The sequence below is a fragment of the Nanorana parkeri genome, unplaced genomic scaffold, assembly GCF_000935625.1.
Source record: "Nanorana parkeri isolate BGI_ZX_2015 unplaced genomic scaffold, ASM93562v1 scaffold127, whole genome shotgun sequence".
In the NCBI taxonomy this organism is placed as follows: Eukaryota; Metazoa; Chordata; class Amphibia; order Anura; family Dicroglossidae; genus Nanorana; species Nanorana parkeri.
Window position 1 is genome coordinate 699641 of NW_017306395.1, and position 21559 is coordinate 721199.

The window sequence follows — 21559 nt, forward strand, 5'->3', positions numbered from 1 at the left end:
GCTCTCTGCAGGGACAGGATCGAGAAGTGAGCAAGCGACGGTATGTTTTCGCCCACTTCCCGATCTATTGAGCCGACGTGTGACAGTTTCTTTGTCACACGTCGGCTCGAACTATGAGGATGAGTGATTTTTCACTCACCTCATAGTTCTCCTTTAAAGGGTATTTCCATTCAAAATTTATATTTTCAGATTTAAAGGAATTCTAATAAACTCAACAAAAGTTTTTTTTTTACCACTTAAGGATCCCGTTGGCAGGATAAAGGTGGCACACACCGGCCCGTTCAGCATTTATCTTCCGAGCACCGTTCTAACCAGCCGAGAATCGTACGATTCCCGGCTGGTTTTCGAACATGCTGGTTCGACAGAAGACGTGCGACCGTACAGTAGAAACGGTCGCACGTCTCTGTTCACACTGCTCGATTATCGTACGAAAAACCGATCGCATACGATTATCGTACGATAATCGTGCAGTGTATGGGCACCTATATACATCATAATTACTAGTTGCTAACCATTACAAGACCTTTACAAGACCGCATGGTGGTATCACAGTACCTCAAATAGATTCTCCATAATGAGGAACAGACAAAAACTCATCTGTGAGAATGTCTTGCTTTTGGGAAGAGGAATAACTCTACAGTATCTACTGTGTGTGAAGTTGGCCTTTAGGTTCTCAGGAACCATTAAGACACTGAACAGATCAAAACTTGACTTGAAACTTCCTAGAAGATGTAAGATAAGCAGAAAGAAAAGTTCAAGTGCTGATCAATCAGATATTTGTTTCCGATTCTAAGCTTTACCATTGCTGGTGGAACTGTATTGGTTTTTAAAAAAAATATCCTAATTTTTCCTCCCTACCATATTTTAGAAATGGGGTCCATCAATGTTTAGAGTCATGGTCTTTCCTCTATGACCTGAAAGACACTTGTACATATAGCTGCAAGGAAAGGGTCTCATTCAGATCAGCACATTCAAGAAAGAAAAGTGTCCACGTGATCTAGATTTCAACCATTTAGCATTCAATAAGTTGATTTGAGCAACACATCAATGTTTAATTTCCTCTTTTTCCCCAGAATGCTTCTTGAAGGCCAGGTTCTATAACAGAGACATATGTTTGCACACATGGGCAGCAAAGTAAAGAGACAGTGACAGCATAGACAATGTACATGAAATCAGGACAGAGAGAGGGCTGGCAACTTCTTCTAAAGACATCACAGCAAAGTCAGTATAAGGGCCTGTGTGGACGGACTTTGGGCTTGTGTCGATGTCATGAGTTTAGGATACTTCTGAGCTCATTTATAATTTATTGACAGGTACATTTTACCTGCAGTTGACCTCCTTCCAACTTGTATTTGACCTGCTTCAAGTGAGTTTTGCATATGCATAGGCATGTACAGGAATGCAAACAGATCCTTACAGCATTTCACGCATATCCTTGGCTACCAGAATGTAATTGCATTTAGCCCTTCTAAAGGCAAATGGTCTTAATAACCAAACTGTATATATATCAGACAGAAATGGTCCATATTGCCCCATAGCCACCCTTTAAATTAAAACTCCACTGTAAAATAGGACCAGTACAGGTAAATCGTAAGTGGAACTCCAGCTAATTAGTTTTTTCTCTAGTTTTCAGATGAAAGAACACATTTAAGGTCAACTTCTTCAAGTGGGCTGAATCATCCATTGGGTTCTTATTGCATTTCTCTCAACAACTTCAATATCTACATTCCCGTGTAGTAGTTTGTGTCACTCTTGTAAGAATGTAAATATAATTTTCCGGGAGTTGAGCTCCTCAGTAATTTGTGCATTGCATACTGTTGGAACTCTATCGGGCAACATGACACCACATGATTCGGCTTTGTAATTACTGCAGCATTTGGGCCAAACTGGTTATTCTAGTGAGGGTATCTCAGCAATGAAGTCCCCTAAATATATAAGTAGCCAATGTGATTCAGCTTGCCAGCAATGACCCAAAACTGAGATAACTTTGGATGAATTCTGCCGATTGATGTACAAAAACAACGTGAATAGGGACAGAGCAAGCTAAAGATTGAAAAAGAAAGGAATTTGTAATTAGGTTGAATGTCACGAACATATTTTTTGGTCAACAAATGTGAAATATTTGTATTTGTTACTATGCTAGAACATCCTGCAGGCAAATATTTATGTAGCTCTGGTGTCATTGAGTTCAACATAAATAGATGTTGTATATAAATGTGCATAGCTGAAACATTCTTTCCTGACCTAAAGTATCATCTCTAGTTGCCTAAAAACAAGTCCCTGCAATAGTGTTGGTGCCAGCCCTCCCTTGGTGGAATCACAACACAGAACCAGCCAGTCCAATGCACAGAAATAAGGGAAGATATAGAAGAGACAGGCGGGAAGTCGCAGGACATACATAGAGTGTGTTTATTCTCCTAACCGACTTCGTGCTCCCCGGGCTTGTCAGACATCTCCATGGCATAGAGCTTGAGGCCATTGTGACTACGTCCAATATTATAGACACGGGTAATGTTAGGACACATTTCATTTACCACCTTCATCAGCTGGAAAAACAAGAGGATGTCATGGTTCAATTAGAAGAGTAATAATGTAAATAAAAAAGTAGATATGTTATAGTAGGACAGCTAAAGACCAGGTATTGGAATATTGTCTGTGTTACAAAGATAGATAATTCAGTAGTAGTGTATAAAAACATATACACAGTAGCTGCAATGAGGGTCTAGGTCAGGAGGTGCGGCAATAACATCTGCTACAGTCCTAGAGAAACATAAACATTTATTACTTGCTGATCCTGCCGGTAGGGATTGCCAATGTGGGATTTTTTATTCTCTACTAAATTAGACGATGCTCTGTGCAATGTGGTTCCCCCACATTTTCATTTGTTCCAATTCTGTAACTGTCATTTTACTTGATAGCTTGGAAAAATATTGAATCTACTGTCAGGATCAACAGGTAGTAAAACTGTGTTGCTGGGGGATTTAGAAAATGGTGCAGTGGTAATGCTGGATCCCGATTCAACATTTGAAAGTTCAATACTACTTTAAAGTGGAGTTGAACAGAAAAAGTGAAGATGCACTGCTGCCTCTGACTGGTAGTTTCAGGAGATATGGAGTTAAATTGGGTGATGTCAACACAGTGCTGCTCAGGCCTCGTTCACACCTGAACGTTTTGTAGCGCGTTCTACGCTCGACGAACGCTCTACAAAACGCTCAAAAATATAAATCCCATTGTAGTCAATGGTCTCGTTCCCACCTTGGCGTATTTCGGCCCGTCCCTAACGCGCTACAAAACGGCCCACGCCTGAAAAGGTACATGTACTACTTTGGGCCGTTTTGTAGCGCGTTTCCATTGGGATACAGCCAAGTAGCCCTCGGAAACATGCGTGCAATTTTTTTACCGCGAATCGCGGTAAGAAAACGCGCGACAGACGCGCATATGCAATACGCCTTGGTGTGAACCAGGACTTAGTGTTCTTGCTAGAGGCTCAGACATAAGGAAGACTCCATTTAGAGAGACACAGTGCAGAACAAGGCATGGTAAGCCAATAATGGGATCAGGTTAGCTGTGGGGGGACCACAGATAATACTGGTGACCACTTGTTTGCGGTTTGCTTGACTTTTTGGGCACAGCCTTCACAGTTCAGTCCTGCTTTAACATTTCTCCAGCTTCCTATGACACCTCTCTGCCCCCAGCCTGATTGCTTGTCTACAAGTGAATAACCCAGTCCCCAGTTTCTAAAGCATGGTATGCTAGCTTTCAACTGTGGGAGGTGGATTGGTAAGCCTAGCAGGATATCCTTTGAACAATTCAGCACACAGAGCAATGTTGTGCATTACCCAAAGTAACCAATCAGCTTTCAGTTTTCAGACCAATGGCAGTGGCTTACTATTCTCTGTTCTTGGCCTCATTAAATATTATAGAACTATCATGTCATGGTGATATACCTGTCTCATTTCCTTATAGTTGTGATGTCGAAAGTCCAGATTGTCTGATGTTGTGAGCTCATTTCGTCTATAATAATAATTATTGGGATCTAGGTAAAGGAAACAGAAATAAATATCATCAAGCTAATGCATTTGGACTACTTTAGGTTTTGGGTTTTCCTTAATTTTGTGCATTCCCCTCCCTGTTTTATATGGAAGACCATGCAATCAAAAATGTGAACATTACAAAAATAAGACAAATACTGCAGTAATAGCTCTCTATAAATACACATATGATAGTGTCCCTTATAGTCTACTGTATATTTAATACTGATATTAGTGCAGATGAAAGGAAGAAGATCCAACAAAGCAAGCATGGAGCCTCAAGTAGAACCAAGGTCTGAACACAGCAGGATAACTCATTAGTACTGCATTAGCATTACTCAGGGTCACTCTTTCCCAACTGCAAAAATACTGCAGAATTAACTTAACATGCCAATTATATGGTATGAAAATTGTAATAAAAACTCTAAAAATATTGAGCCATTTTTATGTGTTTTGGATTATTCCACATTGCACAATATTAACCTTCAGCAAATTACTAAACAAAACTAAGAATGCGCTCACTAGTAAGGGAAGTTGGCAGTCTGCTCGTCCTTGCAAGCTTACAACATAGGCAGTATAAAAATGACTAAAATGCAAATGCAATAAAGGAGAGAGTGCATCACTGTTATTAAAAAACAAATAAATGCACTGTATTCCCGTCAGATGAAGGACAGATATGGAAATAGCCAACACCAATGGGATGGAACAAGCCACATTAATGAATCAAAACTAATCCAGGTGTAGAAGGATGCCTTAAAAGGGACAGGCAGGTGGCAGCCAGGAAAGCAGGATGCCAACTTACACATTTCAGATCGCAACTCCTTCATGGATAAAGAGGGGGGAGGGGGTGACCAAGCTGCGAGAAACCTGGGTCATGCAATCACCTGTCAACCTGTCAACTGCTGCTAAAGCAGAACTCTAGCCATATATATGAAATAATACCATTCAGCTGCCAAAATATATGTGGTTCATTTTTGCCACTCTTGTGATTCGCACATTCCAGCCACACTGGAATCCGTTATTAACAGCTTTCTTGTGCTATCATCACTCCTTAATAGACTATAAATGAGATATACCAAATATGTAATGTCCCCCCCCCTTCCTGTCCTTTTTCTAAGCCCCTTACCCCATGCATGAAACATGGTTAGCTCTCCTGCCTTGCAGCAATGGGGGTCCCCGGTTCGAAGCCTGGTCAGGGCGCTATCTGCATGGAGTTTGCATGTTCTCCCTGTGTTTGCGTGGGTTTCGGTAATCCATAGTACTCCCACACTCCAATGACAAGGTGGTAGGTCAACTAACTTCTGTCTAAATCAGCCCTACTTTGTATGTGTATGTATGCAGGTGAAATCGGGATCTTAGATTGCAGGGGCATCCCGAGGCTAGGTGACACCCGGAGCGGTAACCGAGTGTCACCCCGCCGAGACGTCACTGCGCATGCGTATGACGTCACCACGCGCATGCGCGATGAAGTCATCGCGCACGCGCTGCAGTATTCTGATACCTGCCGGCGGCCATCTTGGTGATGGACGCCGGCAGAGAGAGGAGGGGACAGTCACCCGGCGGGATAAGGTATGCCGCCGGGTCCCCTCCTCTCTCCTGATACTGTCGGTCGTTCGGTCCATGACCGAGCGCCCGACTTTGACTGTGAGTCATTTTGGTGTCACCCCTCCAATGGTGTCACCCGGGTGCGGGCCACACCACCCTTGTGACGCCACTGTTAGATTGTAAGCTCTTTGAGTATGGGGACTGATGTGAATATGCAGTATGTAAAGCACTGTAAAAGTACTACAAATAATAAATAAAATAACAGCAACCTGTAATGCAATGGACCCTAGTTGGCTCACAGCACTGGCACTACTCACAATGGAGTTCCATTTTAAGCTTTCTTTAAACTTTATAGAGCTCCTTCCCCCACTATGCAGACGGGTGATAATACTAACAGGGTCCAGGAAGATGTAAGAGTTTTAAGGGATGAAAACTGAATAAATAGTACTATCTGAAATTAATTAAACCAACTACCGTAGTAATGATCCACTAACCTGGCAGAGGACATCCAAGTATTTCAATCCTCATACATATGCTCCCCTCTTCATACCAAGAGCGAGGGTTAATCCGAATATAACGGCCAACCAAAGGTTCTAGAAATTCATTCAGGAGAGGAATCTCTTTCTCACTGTTGCCAGTAAATAGCTGTAAAAATGACAAGTGCTCTGCTGAGATACAGAAACCCAAATGTACATTGACATGCCAGAGGTAATGGGTCCTTTATATAAAAGTACCCAAGGAAAAAATGGATTCAGTACAGTAAAAATCTTATATAATAAGTAACACATAGCAACTACTCAGAAATCATCTGTGGAAAGACCAGTGAAGTGAAAAGGTCTGTAATTGTATAACTGTGTGTTGTTAAAATGTATCTAAACCTAAGAACACAAATGTGATATATTGCAGCTTACCAGTCCTTAGATGTGGTGGCTGCATTAGATTTCTTTTTTTAGGCTTTTCTCTCTTCTTTTTTATCTGTCATTGCAGCTGTTAAACACCCCTAGCAGTTTTATAGTTTCTTCCAACCCCTTGCTGTCTGCACTCGCAATGCAGACTATGACCCAGTTGTGAAAGTCACACCCAGCTTGGTATTGTAGTCACAAAATGGGAGGAAGCTTTGGGTGTATATGGTACAACCAAAGAACTTAGGTAAAGTTCACTTGGGTGTACCACTTATGCCCAAAGTTCTCAAATGGTTCAAATAATTCTCACAGAAATAAATGGAAAAAAATAGAGTAAAAAAAACTGGAACCAATCAGAGTTCAGTTTTTATTTTATTTTATTTTTGATAAATCACAAATGGTTGCAATGCATTATTTGCCTTCCTAGTGCATTTTAATAATTCCCGTATAGGGAAACCTGTCATGTAAAAAAATGGAGGCTACCATTACTGGTCTTATTTAAATATGAATTGCCTGGCTGTTCCTTGGTCTTGACTTTGAGTTATCAACACAGTATGCAGAAGCTGTAAGTTTCTCTATCTCCTGATCTTCATGCTTGTTCCAAGTCAACAACTCTGTTTTGAACCAAAGGGCTAAGATAGCCATACAGTTAGCATTTTCTAAAGGAGGTTAACAATGGTAGCCCCAATATTTCTCTCATGATAGGTTTCATTGAACAGGACACTCATATTTCATATGCTTTGCAGCAATTAAACACTTGAACCATATCTGTAGAGTGATTTCTGCAAGCCGAGGTCCTTTATCTCTGCTCGCTGCCGTGCAGTAAATGAGTTTCACATGTGCCGCATTTCGGCGACTGACTCGGCAGCCCTGTCTCTCTCCATCTGTAAATCCTTCAAGAAAGGGATTGTGTGCACTCAACCACTGCTAGTAAAACCGCAGCTTCATAAACTGGGGTTTTATGGAAAGACTTCCTTCCAGATGAAACTTGGCAGCAGAGTGCAATTCTGAGATCTCTCTCAAGATTCCACTAATGATTAAGTAACATTAACCACTCGCACAGGGGATAGGAGAACCAAAGCTGACCAAAATACATGCAGCCAACTTCAATATTAAAAAGCACACAAAGGGGTCCATATTCGCCCAGCGAAAGTGCATGTACATTCGTTCTGTGGGAATAAACCAGCATTCACTCATTAGGTTTAGGGATGTTTTGCAAAGTGTATATACGGTAGCTGTGGCTTTTGTGCGAATGGGACAAAATCAAGTGATCATTTGGTTCTCTCTTCTGATCAAATGTTGTCAGGCTATTGTTTTAGGCTACTTTTGATGGAATGTTCTTAAAGGAGAACTATGAGGTGAGTGATTTTCACTCAACCTCATAGTTCGAGCCGACGTGTGACAATTAAACTGTCACACGTTGGCTCTGTAGATCAGGAAGTGAGCGAACACATACCGTTGCTTGCTCACTTCTCGATCCTGTCCCTGCAGAGAGCCGTGACTGCCACTTACTGCTCCCTGCATGGATTCCTTCCCTCCCTGCTCCAATCCTCCAGCGCTGACTGGAGAAACGAATGGGGGAGGGGGCGGGTACAGCTGGCTCTTGCCTCTAGATAGGCAGAGCCAGCTGTCAATCACGCAGCTGGGTGGATCTCGACAGTAATGTCGGGAACCCGTCCCAGCTGCGGCGGTCTCAGTATACCGCGAGCTGTAGCTTGCGGTATACTGAGCTTTGGGGCATGGGAGGACGCTGGTTTATGTCCTCCCGTGACCCTGAGGAGAACTATGGGGAAAAACACTTACCTTTAAGTTCTCCTTTAAGCTATTGTTTTAGGCTATTTCTGGTCAAATATTGTTAGGCTATTGTTGCAGGCTATTTTCACTTCGGTTCGAATGTTCTTGGGCTATTGTTTTAGGCTATTTCTGGTAAAATGTTGTAAAAGTACCACTCCAGGATTCTGAAAAATTAACCCTTGCAGTGGGGCTACGCCCCGCACTACAAGGGATTGCTGCTTGTTTTTCTCTAGGGGCTGAGAAAAAAAAAAAGAAGAAAGACTCAACTGATTCTTGGTCCTGTGGCACTAACCGATCACCTCTCTTCCCCTCCACTCCAGCTGTTTTATGTCTCTCTGTGTCTTTATGTCTAATAGACCTGCATTAAACATGATGACATCACAAGTTCTTAGACCACAGGAGCCTGGTGGAAGAAGCGGCTGCAGGGACCGGTATAGCAGCCAGGTGAGTATCTTTTCTTTTTTTTTGTCTCTTGACCAAAATGAGCCCTTAACCATAGCAGGGTGGAAGTAGCCCCTCTGCATGGCTTAATTTTTAAAAATCCTGGAGCTGTTCTGTAAGTTATTGTTTTAGGCTATTTTCCCTTCTGGTCGAATGTGTTTGGGCTTTTGTTTTAGGCTATTTTTTGTTGAATGTTGTTAGGTAATTGTTTAGGAAGATTATTTATTTGGGCCAATGTTCTTAGCCTATTTTCTCTTAGGAGGAAATGTTCTTAGGGTATTAGGGATGTTACATTTACCCCGTGAAAGACAATTAAATCAGAAAATAAGACTTTAACTAGGATAAGTCCATTTTTTTCATCACTAGATAATGTCCAGCGTCAATCAACCCGGAGGACTGAGGGCATATCGTGAGTGCAGGGCTTTAAAGACCCACCCCCGAGGGGGTGTCACCACGACGCCCTACACACTCAGTGTAATGATGCAGAGAGTGGTGCTGACATCATCACATTTCGGTTTAGTATAGTCAGGTCAGTGAAATATGAAGTGTGATGGCATTTAAGGCTTTCTGCTCTCTGACTTCTTGAATAAGCCTGACAGGGTATTTTGTCTATAAAGACAATAGGTGCCGCTTACCTAAATCAACCTATTAGGTTCCAGCTAACAAGCTCATTTAAAAATAAAAAATAAATAAATAAAAAATAAAATCTTGCTGACTTTTGGTGGGATGGATTCCATGAACTATAATGCTTTGTTGTATATACTGTACATGACACTTATTGACTGAAAGACTCATTGGCTGACCGTAACTTTTTCCGTACATTTGTTTCTACTAATTTATGGTGAAAATTACATAGTTGGCAACATTTTTATAGAATTGGCTAGACAGTTTAGGAAAAATTGGTGGTGCGAGTTGCGTCAACGTCTGTCCTGCCCCCCCCAGCCTGGTGGGACATTCCACAGGCCAGGGGGTCGTGGGACAGTCTACAAGATGGTCAAGCTGTCCTGCAGAAAGAAGAATATTTGGCAACTATACAAGAGGGCAAGATTACACAGCAGACTGGAACTACTGTGCAAATCAGTACTGAACTCTAGTAAGTACAGAACCAAATACAACCCAACATACAGCTATAGACAGAGAAATGTAACTGCCTTACCACGTCTCCAGCTCCATTCTTTGCAATCACCCAGCTGTGGCTGTCATTGCTGACCATCACTCTGAAAGAGGTCACCCAGTCACTCCTATAAAGAAAATACATTTAGTGAATTCTAACATCTGACCTGGAAACAACGGATGTGATCACATTACATTGTCTATAGTCAGGGCTAGATTTCCATTTCTGGAAGGCACAAATGGAAATCTGTTTAGCCTGAGCCGGTGCCCTTACCTGCTGCGTGACCCACCAGCTTTCACATATGCAGAGAAGGACCCTGGTGTCACGTAAGGCTGCCCTAAACATCTGTCCTCATCAGACAGGTATAGGGGTTTACAGGGAAGTCTTACGCAGTGCCAGGGTCCTTCCCCTGCGGTTACTGTAGCCGCCACTGGTCTTGGAGCAGAAGCATTTTGTGCAGAATGCACCCTCCTTGCTATTGCCAGTGTTGTATCTTGACACAACACCAGGAATAAGGCAGAGTAGGTACTTGCACGGCGCCCCTCTATGAAAGGGCGCCTATAGACAACTCTGCCTAACTCTGCCTAATGGAAAACACAAAAAAAGATAAAGCGCACTCCTGTGGGCAAACTTCAATAGGATGGCTGTTGTTTGTAGGTGTGCAAAGCTCCTCACTACAGGGAGAGGACCCTGTCTATTAGCAACTACAGATAAAAACTCAAAGGACAGGAGGGCAACTACCAGAAGTGACGTGAATGGAGTCGATCTAGTGGATCTATGTGATGGGGATGTTGGTGGATCTTGGTGTGTACTGTTGCCGTACTGTTAGAGCAAGCTGACTTACGGTTGGAAGCTTCTCTGTGGTCCGTGCGGCGCCCTCCTTTGACAGATCCTGGGTCGAAGAGACCCGGTGGTGTCCCCGGTGGTATGAGAGGCTGATCTGTTGGGGGTGCGTGTCAGTATGGCCGCCCGCGTTCTCGGCTGGCCGGGCCGAGCCGCGTCGGTCAGGAACGGAGACAGAAAGTGGGAGGAGCTATACCCGGCTGGGGAACGATGTGCGCCGTATGTCGAAGTAGATCACAAAGTCTGTGACTGTCGGGTGTCTCCAGTGGCTACCCGTTTCGAGGGTTAACCTCTTTTTCAAGCCTCAAAACTACTGGAGATCGCGGGACTCCAGAAAAGTGCCTGAAAACTATGCACTTTTATGATTAACAACCATATCCTTCTCCTAGTAACCAACTTTCTATTGGCTACAACAACATTCAAGCCTGAAAAAAAACACACAAAACACAACCAAGGACCCCAATGCAGAAGTTTCAATGGGGGCATTTGAGACGTATTTGCATTTGAGAGCAAAGAAAATTCACATACTGTGTTTTATATGATGCAACGGATCTATTAACTGCAGGCATACAAAAAAAAGCTGGGTAGATACAGTTAGAATTTTGTTTTAAAAAGGCCATTTGCAGAATGTTTGATTTAATAGGGTCAAATCAATGAAAAAAAATGGAAGGAGCAGGATGGAGATCATTTCTCGATTAAAGGAGAACTATGGGGTTCTATCTTTTTTTTATGAATGCATTCCTTAGGCTAAATAAGTAAATAATGTAATTTACTGTAATTAGCCAAAATGCACAGGAAGGCTGTAAAACCTTGTTTTAGGTGGTGGGCGGGGCTAAGCGCCGCAATGAGAAGACATCCCGACGTATCTGACGGGATCCTCCCCACTGATGATTGACAGTGATTCTTGAGAGCTGCTGCGCGTCCACAAATATATGGACATGCGCAGCAGTTCTCTCCTTACCTGCATGTCGCCGTGTGCCAGCTCCTTCCCCCCTCTCTCTTTCTCTCCCTGCTGACAGATCGTAGATCGTGGATCGCTGATGACAGAGGGGAAGGAGCTCTCTCTCTCTCTCTCTCTTCAGCATTTACTACAAATCGGAAAGTCCATATATGGTAAATTATGTCACTGGAGATCCCTGCTGATCGGATCCCCGGTTGTCATCAGCGATCCACGATCTGTCAGCAGAGAGAGAGAGAGAGAGGGGGGAAGGAGCTGGCACACGGGGACGTGCAGGTAAGGAGAGAGCTGCTGCGCATGTCCATATATTCGTGGACGCGCAGCAGCTCTCAAGAATCACTGTCAATCATCAGTGGGGAGGATCCCGTCAGATACGTCGGGATGTCTTCTCATTGCGGCGCTTAGCCCCGCCCACCACCTAAAATAAGGTTTTACAGCCTTCCTGTGCATTTTGGCTAATTACAGTAAACTACATTATTTACTTATTTAGCCTAAGGAATGCATTCATAAAAAAAAGATAGAACCCCATAGTTCTGCTTTAAATGAAATACAGTGAATGTGGTTTTCATTTAGGAATCTCCATTCATGGCCATCCAGAGGCACCCCGGCTCTGTTGCATCAGACGGCATTCCCTTTGGGTCATGTTTCTGTCCACAGTGTCCCAGCTTACTAAGAGCCGGGTGGCGAGAGGTATAAGGGCCATACACATTTCCCCTCACAGCTCTTAGCAAACTGGACACTCTGGCCAGCATTCCGCTCAGCTCAGGTGAGTGGGATGAAACTTATAGAACATTCTGCATACAGTGTACTTTTGGCGTTTTAAGGTCTTGAGCTGCATTTAAGAGCCGTTGGGCCCGCCATTTTTTCCACCGTTTCTCCGCTTGAGAAAGCCATGCTCCTTCCCTGTCTGATTGCCTTTCTGAGCAGACGAACAGAGACCAGTACATTCTGAGACAGTTCTTGTTTGCCTAAGGGAATATGTATTTGGCTTTTATTACCAAGAACATCTATTGGATTGGAGCTCCAATTTATGCAGCACCGATCTACCAAGGAAAGGGGATTGGGTAATGCGCACACTATATATTTAAACTATATGACCTTCTTTGTGTTCTTGTCAACCCTACACGCCTTAATATGTCCAACAACTTGGATGTTAACTTCAAAACTTTGGATCAGGTGTTGTGAGCAGTTGCCATCTCCTAAAAATATACCGCTGTAATTTACAAGCGTTCAAGCAATTTGGGTTTGTTAAGTGAAGAGTCGTAATGTTTCAAGCACTTTCCAAGTATTACACAGTATATATTCTATGCATTTGAGTGATTCCCATCAAAACTATGGGGACTGGTGTTTTACATTTCTGATGATGTATGGTCTACATGGTTTTACCTTAGTTAATGTCTACATGTGGGGCTTTGCATCTTCAGTGCACATATTGTCATACAGACATGATCTTACAACTCTATAACCAGGAGGACCATTTTAGAATAATTCTAAGACACCTTTACAGGATTATAACTATTCACACATGTAACATGCCTTATGGTCATCCATGCACTTTAGTGTGATCAGATATGTATTTAAACCATGCTGAACACCTGCATTCCCCAGTCGGAACTACAACTCAGATGCGAGCCATATATTCTCTATATACTTAACTTTATGAGACATTCACCAAGACACAAGGCTCATTTTCTGCTAACCGATATAATTACCGTAATTCAAGGATTTAGCCTGTGTATTTTTCTAAAATAATTCAAGAACTAAAAAAATTCCTTTGAGGCCTAAGCAAGGAAGATTCAATATATGTTTATCCCTAGGCATCTTTACGTTAAACATCAAAAACAGAATTCTGATGTATTTTCTTTTATATATGGACCTAGAAGGATTTTTTTTCTCTATGAGGGTATTTTTGAAGCATGTCTGTGTGTTTTAAAATGTTTTTAACTCAAGGTGGTCTTCTGGCGTCAAGTATAGTATTTTGGTAATAGGAAATAAAGAATTTCTGTATTTGTCACATTTTGTTCACTGTATTTGACAAAGACTATGGGGTCTATTCACAAAGCTGCTGAAGGATCTAGCCTTAGCTTTGGCCGATCCTTCGGCTAGCCTCGGCCCCAGGACCCCTTCGGTTCAGTAGAACCAAATGGCTCCTGTACGGGCTATTCACTATAGCCCGTACAGCTCCCAAAGGTGGCCGAGCGGCTCAGTCGAGCCGAAGGCATATGCTTTGACTCGGCTCGGCTGAGGTGAAAGCCGAGGCTGGCCGAACGGTTGGCCATTGGCCGGCCGACAGCCTTCTACTGACAGCTGGGCAGAGCCAGCTGTCATCTCACGGCTGGCTCCGGCCACTTGAATGCAGAGACAAAGCAGCATCTCCTGGTTACCAGATAACTACTTTTTTTTCAACTTTTTTTTACAGTTTTCCTATTCTGCTTGGTACCACCGAGGTACCGAGCAGAATAGCCGAGCCGAATGCTGCTTTTGGCTATTCACTCACTGCTAATCGGCCTCTATGAGAATAGGCCGAACAGTAGCGAGTAGCCTGCCGGAGGTTCGGCTCAGCCGATCCAGATGTTGGATCAGCTGAGTCGAACTCCTTCTGCACTTCGGGTCGGCCGAACAGCTGCAAGCCGCTGCAAGCCGATGTACGGCTGAAATCTGCCGTACAAGCCTGAAGTGAATAGCCGAACAGCGTTCGGCTCACTTCACTTCAGGTCGGTTATTCACTTGGCTGCCCTCTGTAGCTTTGTGAATAACCCCCTATTTTTTTGAGATACCCTACATTTTCACTAAATTAACCTAGACAAAAAAATAAATAAATAAAAACTTGAAACAAGTATGTGAAGTCCTGAATCATGGACCTGAAACAAGTATTATTATTATTATTACATAGTATTTATATAGCGCCAACAGTTTGCGCAGCGCTTTACGATATAAGGAAGACATTACAGTTACAATACAATTCAAGACAAGATGGTAAGGAAGGCCCTGCCCCTGAGGGCTTACAATCTAAAAGAGGAGGGGGAAATGATACATGAGGTAGCTGTGGTAGCTGTGGGAATGAATTATGTGAGAATGTGAAGGTTCAGTGGTTAGGTTGAGGTGGGATAGGCTTCCCTGAAGAGATGAGTCTTTAGGGAACGCCTAAAGGCAGTCAAGGTGGGAGATAGACGGACAGGTTGGGGTAAAGAGTTCCAGAGGATGGGAGAGACTCTAGAGAAGTCCTGGAGGCAAGTATGGGAGGAGTGGACAAGGGAGCTGGAAAGCAGGAGGTCAATGGATGAGCGGAGGGGACGGTTAGGGTGATACTTAGAGACAAGGTCTGAGATATATCCGGGGGCGGAGTTGTGGATGGCTTTATAGGTGACTGTTAATATTTTGAATTTTATCCTCTGGGCGAGTGGAAGCCAGTGGAGGGATTGGCAGAGGGGGGTTGCAGACACTGAGCGGTTGGTAAGGTGAATGAGTCTGGCAGCTGCATTCATGATAGACTGAAGGGGGGATATCCTGTGTAGTGGAAGGCCAATGAGGAGGGAGTTACAATAGTCAAGACGAGAGATAACAAGGGAGTGTATGAGTAGTTTTGCGGTGTCATTGGTGAGGAAGGGGCGTATTTTTGAGATGTTACGAAGGTGAAGGCGGTATGTGAAGTTCTGACTTTGAGCCCTGGACCTTAAACAAGTATGTGTAGTTCCGACTTTGAGTTGCAGACCTGAAACAAGTGTGTAAAGTTCTGACTTTGAATCATGGACCTGAAACAAGTATGTGAAGTTCTGACTTTGAGTTATGGACCTGAAACAAATATGTGGACTTCTGACTTTGAGTCATTGACCTGAAACAAGTAAGTGGAGTTCTGACTTTGAGTCATGAACCTTCAGAAAGCATAGAATCTACGTGGTCCATATAACAGCCAAGCCACGAGCATCTTCAGAAGTAAAAGGCCAGCAGCATATTTTCTTTAATGTGAAGAATGTGAAAGAAGAGAAAATGGCTTTTTGCTAGTTTCATTTATAACCATAAAAATGATGCAGAAGCAGAAATCCATTATGAGAGCAAAAAAGAAAAAGTTTTCTTAGTGCTGAGCTATTGCTAGTTACAAGGGGCCTCATTTAAAGCCTGCTTCTTAATCAGTATAGAAACAGGTCTTCTATTTGCAAATACAGTGGGGCAAAAAAGTATTTAGTCAGCCACCAATTGTGCAAGTTCTCCCACTTAAAAAGATGAGAGAGACCTGTAATTGGCATCAAAGCAATGCCCGGCTATCAACGTGGTTCTACAAGTAGGTCACCATATAATTCATGGACGTATCAACCTATAAAAGAGATCGCTGCACGGATGGAAATGTGGCGCTTCGCTGAGAGAGACTGCATAAAGCTTAGCTTGTCTAACGCTTGGGTGCCTAACGACCTCTTTGTTCTAGGCAGACCACAACCACCACAAGTTCAGCTCCGATTCCAGGAACACAACCAAGTGTGTGTGTGTGTTTTTCCTCATTTGTGTGTCACATCTCTAGTCTGTTGTACAGAAACAGCTGGTGCCTTGTAAATAGAACAAGTGAGAGAGACAGATACCTCCTCCGCGACACCTGCTCTCGCCCATGTGCCTATCTCACCACGCACAGGCACAGAGCTGCCGAGGGGGGAACGGTCAAATCGGCAGGAACAGGGCTCCAGCATGATTGGGGTTAAGGTCAGAAGAGTCATTAGAATCTCCTTGGATTATAGGGATTCACTTCATTGCGGAGTCATTTCATAGTTGTGTAGCATCGCTATTCTTGTTAATGAACAGTCTGCAGAGAATGTCTCATTAATGAGAAGCAGATAGAAGGAATCTAAGATTATAAATCTGTACGTGGACTGTGGATATGTTCAGGAACCAGGCAGCATCATTCTCATCTTAAGGGAACCTGTACTGAGTGCAATGCAGAGCTTCCCAGTGCTGAGCTCTGGAAATGCCAGACACCTGGCTGTCTTCGGTTTCAATATTTGAGACAGTGAAGTGCAATAAGTTTGCAATGCAGAAAAGCCGAAGAAAAGGCAGATATCCTTTTCCGCACACCTGTTTTCAGAGAAAGCCACTGGATCAGCATGACAGCCAGGGAGCTTGCATATTCAGAAAGAGTTCATAAATGGTAGACTGTATGCTTCTTCAGTACTTGTTTCCTATAAAGCTGAACTCCGGAATACGATGATGTTGTCTAAATACAAAAGACTTATATCCCTGTTTGAATATTGGTGTGCTCTGTGTATTTCTTGGCACCAAATCAGAATTCAGCCCTCCTATCTATTTACAGAAGCCTGAGATCCGAGTGGTTACTCCCGGATAAGCTGAACTCTGGGATAAGCAAATATTGTCTCAATATAAGAGCAAGGTGTATTCTTACTTATATGTTGGTGTGCTTTGTGTATTTCTTCCAGATCTGTACAGGAATCCAGTGTGAACCTTTACCTCTGTACAGGAGTTATGATAAAGACCAGTCTCTGCTGCCCTCTCTTCTTGTGCAGGGTGACTGGTCTTGTCTCCGCCTCCTCCTGTAATTTTCAGCAGGCAGCCTGTAGTGGGTGGAGCCTGCTGGGTCCCTCCAACAGCTCTGCTCCCTGCACAAGTTATGTACAGCACATTGATAATATCATTACTACTTTTATATATGGTCATATAAAGTTTTGCAAAGATGTTTGGTGCACACACAGTGGATTTATATCCTCTGTGGCTATTGATGAATTTATTTAAAGACTTTGTGCCTGGAGCTCAACTTTAAATGTGAATTCTATTTTATATATATATTTATATATCTTAGTTTGCATTCAGCCACTGCCATATAACATCCTATTTGTTCTTGATATCCACAGCCTCAGGCTCTGACCCACTCACTCTATCCCACCCAAGCTTCTCACTCACTCAATAAAAGTACAGATTATAAAGCAATAAAGGTCTATTCTTGGTTTAATACAGGTCTATGAGAGATCACAGCCCAGAAAATAGAAGTGGCAATGGAAAAAAAAAAGAAACTTGAGCCTCGTACAAAAGGGCACTTCTCTTTTACCTGCCAAGATGGAATTGATAAATGTACGAGCAAGGTAGAAATCATTTTCTGTAGAGCACACATAGGGGATTTTGTCTTTCTTCAAGTACAAGGAAACCCCATTAACTGTGAGGAAAGTTATAATTTTACACTGACACACAGCAGTATTTGAAAATATGATAAGCCCCCAAAAAGACGAGGACTGGGGTTCATAGAGGCGCCCAAACGTCACAAATCGGTTGGACGCCACTTGTGTAATAACAGCAATTTTATTGAACATAAAATATAACATTGGTACACTGTCTATGCGTTTCATGGCTGTAATATGGCCGCTTCCTCAGGAAGGTGTAAGGGGACACTTGGACATTAAAGAGGGGCAGCGTATTCCGATGTGTGACAATGAAAATAGCCACAAAACACATAGTCAGTGCACCATTATTACATTTTATGTTGAATAAAATTGCATATTATTACATGTCACACAAGCTGCTTCCAACCAATTTGTCACATTCAGGTGCCTCTGCAAACTTCAAACCTGTTTTTTTTGAGGCATTATCTTCTTCACTCCAAACTGAGTTCCAACAGCTTTCCAGCTTAAGGTGCCCATACACTGCACGATTCTCGTACGAGAATCGCGAAAGTACTTTACAACCCTCGCAAGACGAAAGTCTTGCGAGGGTTGTAAAGTGTATGGGCACCTTTAGGATCATCCCAACTACACCCAAACGAGCATCAAGTGCGACCACCTGCCCAGGGACAGAGGTATTCCCCACAAGCTCTCTCTCTCACGGTTGCCTGATATCCCATTGGGAAATCTCATAATCCAATACATGTGATTACCCAACTCCCCTATATACTATATACACTGATCAGCCATAACATTATGACTACTGATAGGTGAAGTGAATAATATTGATTTTGTCATTACAATGGCACCTGGAAGTGGGGGGGGGATATATTGGGCAGCAAGTGAACATTTTGGCCCTGAAGTTGATGTGTTGGAAGCAGAAAAAAATGGACAAGCGCAAAGATTTGAGCGACTTTGACAAGGACTAGACAACTGGGTCAGAGCAAGAAAGGAAAACTGGTGACCCAGTGACAGGGTCATTGCCGGCCAAGGCTCACTGATGTAGGTGGGGAGCGAAGACTGGCCTGTGTAGTCCGATCCAATAGAAGAGCAACTGTAGCTCAAATTGCTGAAAAAGTTAATGCTGGTTCTGATAGAAAGGTGTCTGAACGCACAGTGCATCGCAGTTTGTTAAGCATGGGGCTGCATGGCCACAGACTGGTCATGGTGCCCATGCTGGCTCGTGTCCACCACCAAAAGCACCTACAATGGGCACGTGAGCATCAGAATAGGACCATGGAGCAATGGAAGAAGGAGGCCTGGTCTGATGAGTCATGTTTTCTTTTACATAATGTGGATGGTGGGGTGTGCATGTGTGTCACTTACCTGGGGAAGAAATGGCAGAAGGAAAGCCAGCAGAGGCAGTGTGATGCTTTGGGCAATGTTCTGCTGGGAAACCTTGGGTCCTGCCATTCATGTGGATGTTACCACCGACCTAAATATTGTTGCTGACCAAGTACACCCCTTCATGAAAATGGTGTTCCCTGATGGCAGTGGCCTCTTTCAGCATGATAATGCGCCCTGCTACACAGCAAAAATGGTTCAAGAATAGTTTGAGAAACACGAGTTATAACAGTTACCTCCAAATTCTCCAGACTTGATGCCACATGATACTTCAATATAAGGCAGGTGTTCATAATGTTATGGCTTATCGGTGTAAATTTATATATATATATTGTAGAAGAGCATCCCAGAGGGAGGCTGGGAAAGTCCTGTTCAGAGTTTATAGGTCTCCCAGGTTCCTCTCCTATACATTTAGGAATTGCTGATCCGGGCTCCAGTGCAGGGTTTACTCCTCTCTCCACTGGCAATTTAAGCTCACCTGGAACCAGTACTCAGAGCTCTCTGCCTGGGGATCAGACAAGTCCTGTCTGAGAGAGCTGCATGGTTTGTGACAAAACTAGCAAATGGTGTATGTGGAGGCTGACAAGTGCTAGGCCTGCTCAGCTTGTTAGTTAGGACTTATACTTTGGTTTATGAAGTTAATGCCGGGATACGGCTAGGTTTTATTTCGTTAGTCTTTTTTTGTGAACTGTACAGCACCTATGGAGACTTGTAAATATCACCAATAAACACTGCACTGCTTGCCACTACTCCCTTGGCTTTGGTATCTGACCCCAAGAGACTATTATTATTATTTTTATTTTATTTTTTTCTGAATCCTAACTGTTACACTCTGGATCTCTCCTTTTTGTCCTCTTATGTCTCTTCCTCCATTTTTTTAAGCTTTCTATCCAAACACAGCAGTTTTGTGCAGAAAAGGGAACGTTGTATGTTGGATTTTCACATCAGGGCTGCAAAAATAGAAGTAAAAAAAAAAGGGCTGTAGAACGGAATTCTAGGGGGGGACAAAACCAGAGCTGTCTTTTGGTATTGGGTGGGGTTTAGAAATGGTGTCACAGGGAGAACTGCATCTAATCCTCAGCAAGGACGTCCAAGCTACTCAGTGTGAGTTAAATCCAAGTAGCAGCAGAAAAACTGTGATAAAGAACAGAGCTGTGAAAGGGATGACAAGGTGTGAAGCTGCAGGAGGAGACAGGATCAGGCAGCAGATGTATTCTGCTCCTAATAACAAGGGTATGCTAATCTGTGCTCATTTCTTCCCTTCATCTATGTAATCAGCAGCACTCTGAGAAATGGCAAATAACGTAAAATAAGACATAAAGAGAATACAAACCTGAAGAACTCATTCAATGCAGAAAGAAATAATACTGTGCAAAGTACAATAATTACTCTGAAAAAAAAATCAACTCAAATGTATTACTTTATTAGTAGAATTAAAAGTTGCACTTACATAAGTATGCCTTTAAATTCGCTCAGTACAATCACTCGGGTCCTGAGATACTTCCTCGTGGTGCCAGTGTGTTCCACCCTTCGACGCGTTTTGTCACTTCCGACTTCCTCTAACTTTTAATTCTACTAATAAATTCGTTTTTAATACTACACAATGGGGAAAATATGTGCATTATTGAGTACCTGTGGAGGAGCATCGGGCATGAAAGGAGAAAACGGTGTAGCTGGTATAAACTAGAGGTGCTTAACCCTTGGATACCGGAGGATCGGAGCGGTGCAAAGAGTCTTCTTGGCAAGCTTAAGTGGCTCATCTGTAATAGGGTGGCCATTGAAAGTTGGTGAGTGCAGATATATGTCCTTAGGCACAGTGGAACCTGGGAATCATGTTTTTTTACAAGCAGTGAAGGAGCACGAAGATGTGTGTTATACATGTTTAAAAAGGACTACACAGAAACTGAAAAGGGATTTAATTCACTTTAACCTGTTGCTGTCCACCCGTTGTAATGGAACCGCTGGATGGCTGACAGCTCCCAGCAGGTTCACGTAAATACACGTCTTTTTTACTTGCTCGTGCGTGCCCTAGTGTGCACACAAGCAAGCAAACTTAAACACACTGTCCATTGGACAGTGTAGTTTAAACAACTTGGTGCAGAGCCAGTGACATCGGCTCTGTTCTGTGTGATCGCTGCGGCATGAACGAGAGACAGCAAACGATTCTCCCATCTACGCTAAACAGCATGGATGAAAGAATCTTCCCTGCTGGTTATTGTCTTTCTGAAAGTGGAACTACACCCTCCTATCCATTACAGCCTCTGTTTGGATTGCAGTTGCCATGGTGCTGCACATGTGATCAGCTATAACACCAGCCATTTGAGGGCTTGAAAGTTCAGTTGAGAGCTGACAACCTTGATAGTTGTCATGCCTTAAGTAACTGTTTTGGGAGACATTCAATTGATGGGTAGATGTTTCTCTTTAGGGGACTTTTTTCT

At 43.1% G+C, this 21559-nt stretch overlaps 1 protein-coding gene across 1 annotated transcript in view; it reads right to left on the reverse strand.

Annotated features, from left to right (window-relative positions):
• Positions 1–21559, reverse strand: part of CPXM2 (carboxypeptidase X, M14 family member 2) — a 72293-nt gene that overhangs the window by 29087 nt on the left and 21647 nt on the right. Inside the window, exons 6-9 of the mRNA XM_018553708.1 lie at positions 9870–9954; positions 6071–6221; positions 3948–4036; positions 2423–2546 (exon numbers count right to left, since the gene is read on the reverse strand). Coding sequence (XP_018409210.1) covers positions 2423–2546; positions 3948–4036; positions 6071–6221; positions 9870–9954 — 449 coding nt within the window. The remainder of the gene's footprint in view (positions 1–2422; positions 2547–3947; positions 4037–6070; positions 6222–9869; positions 9955–21559) is intronic.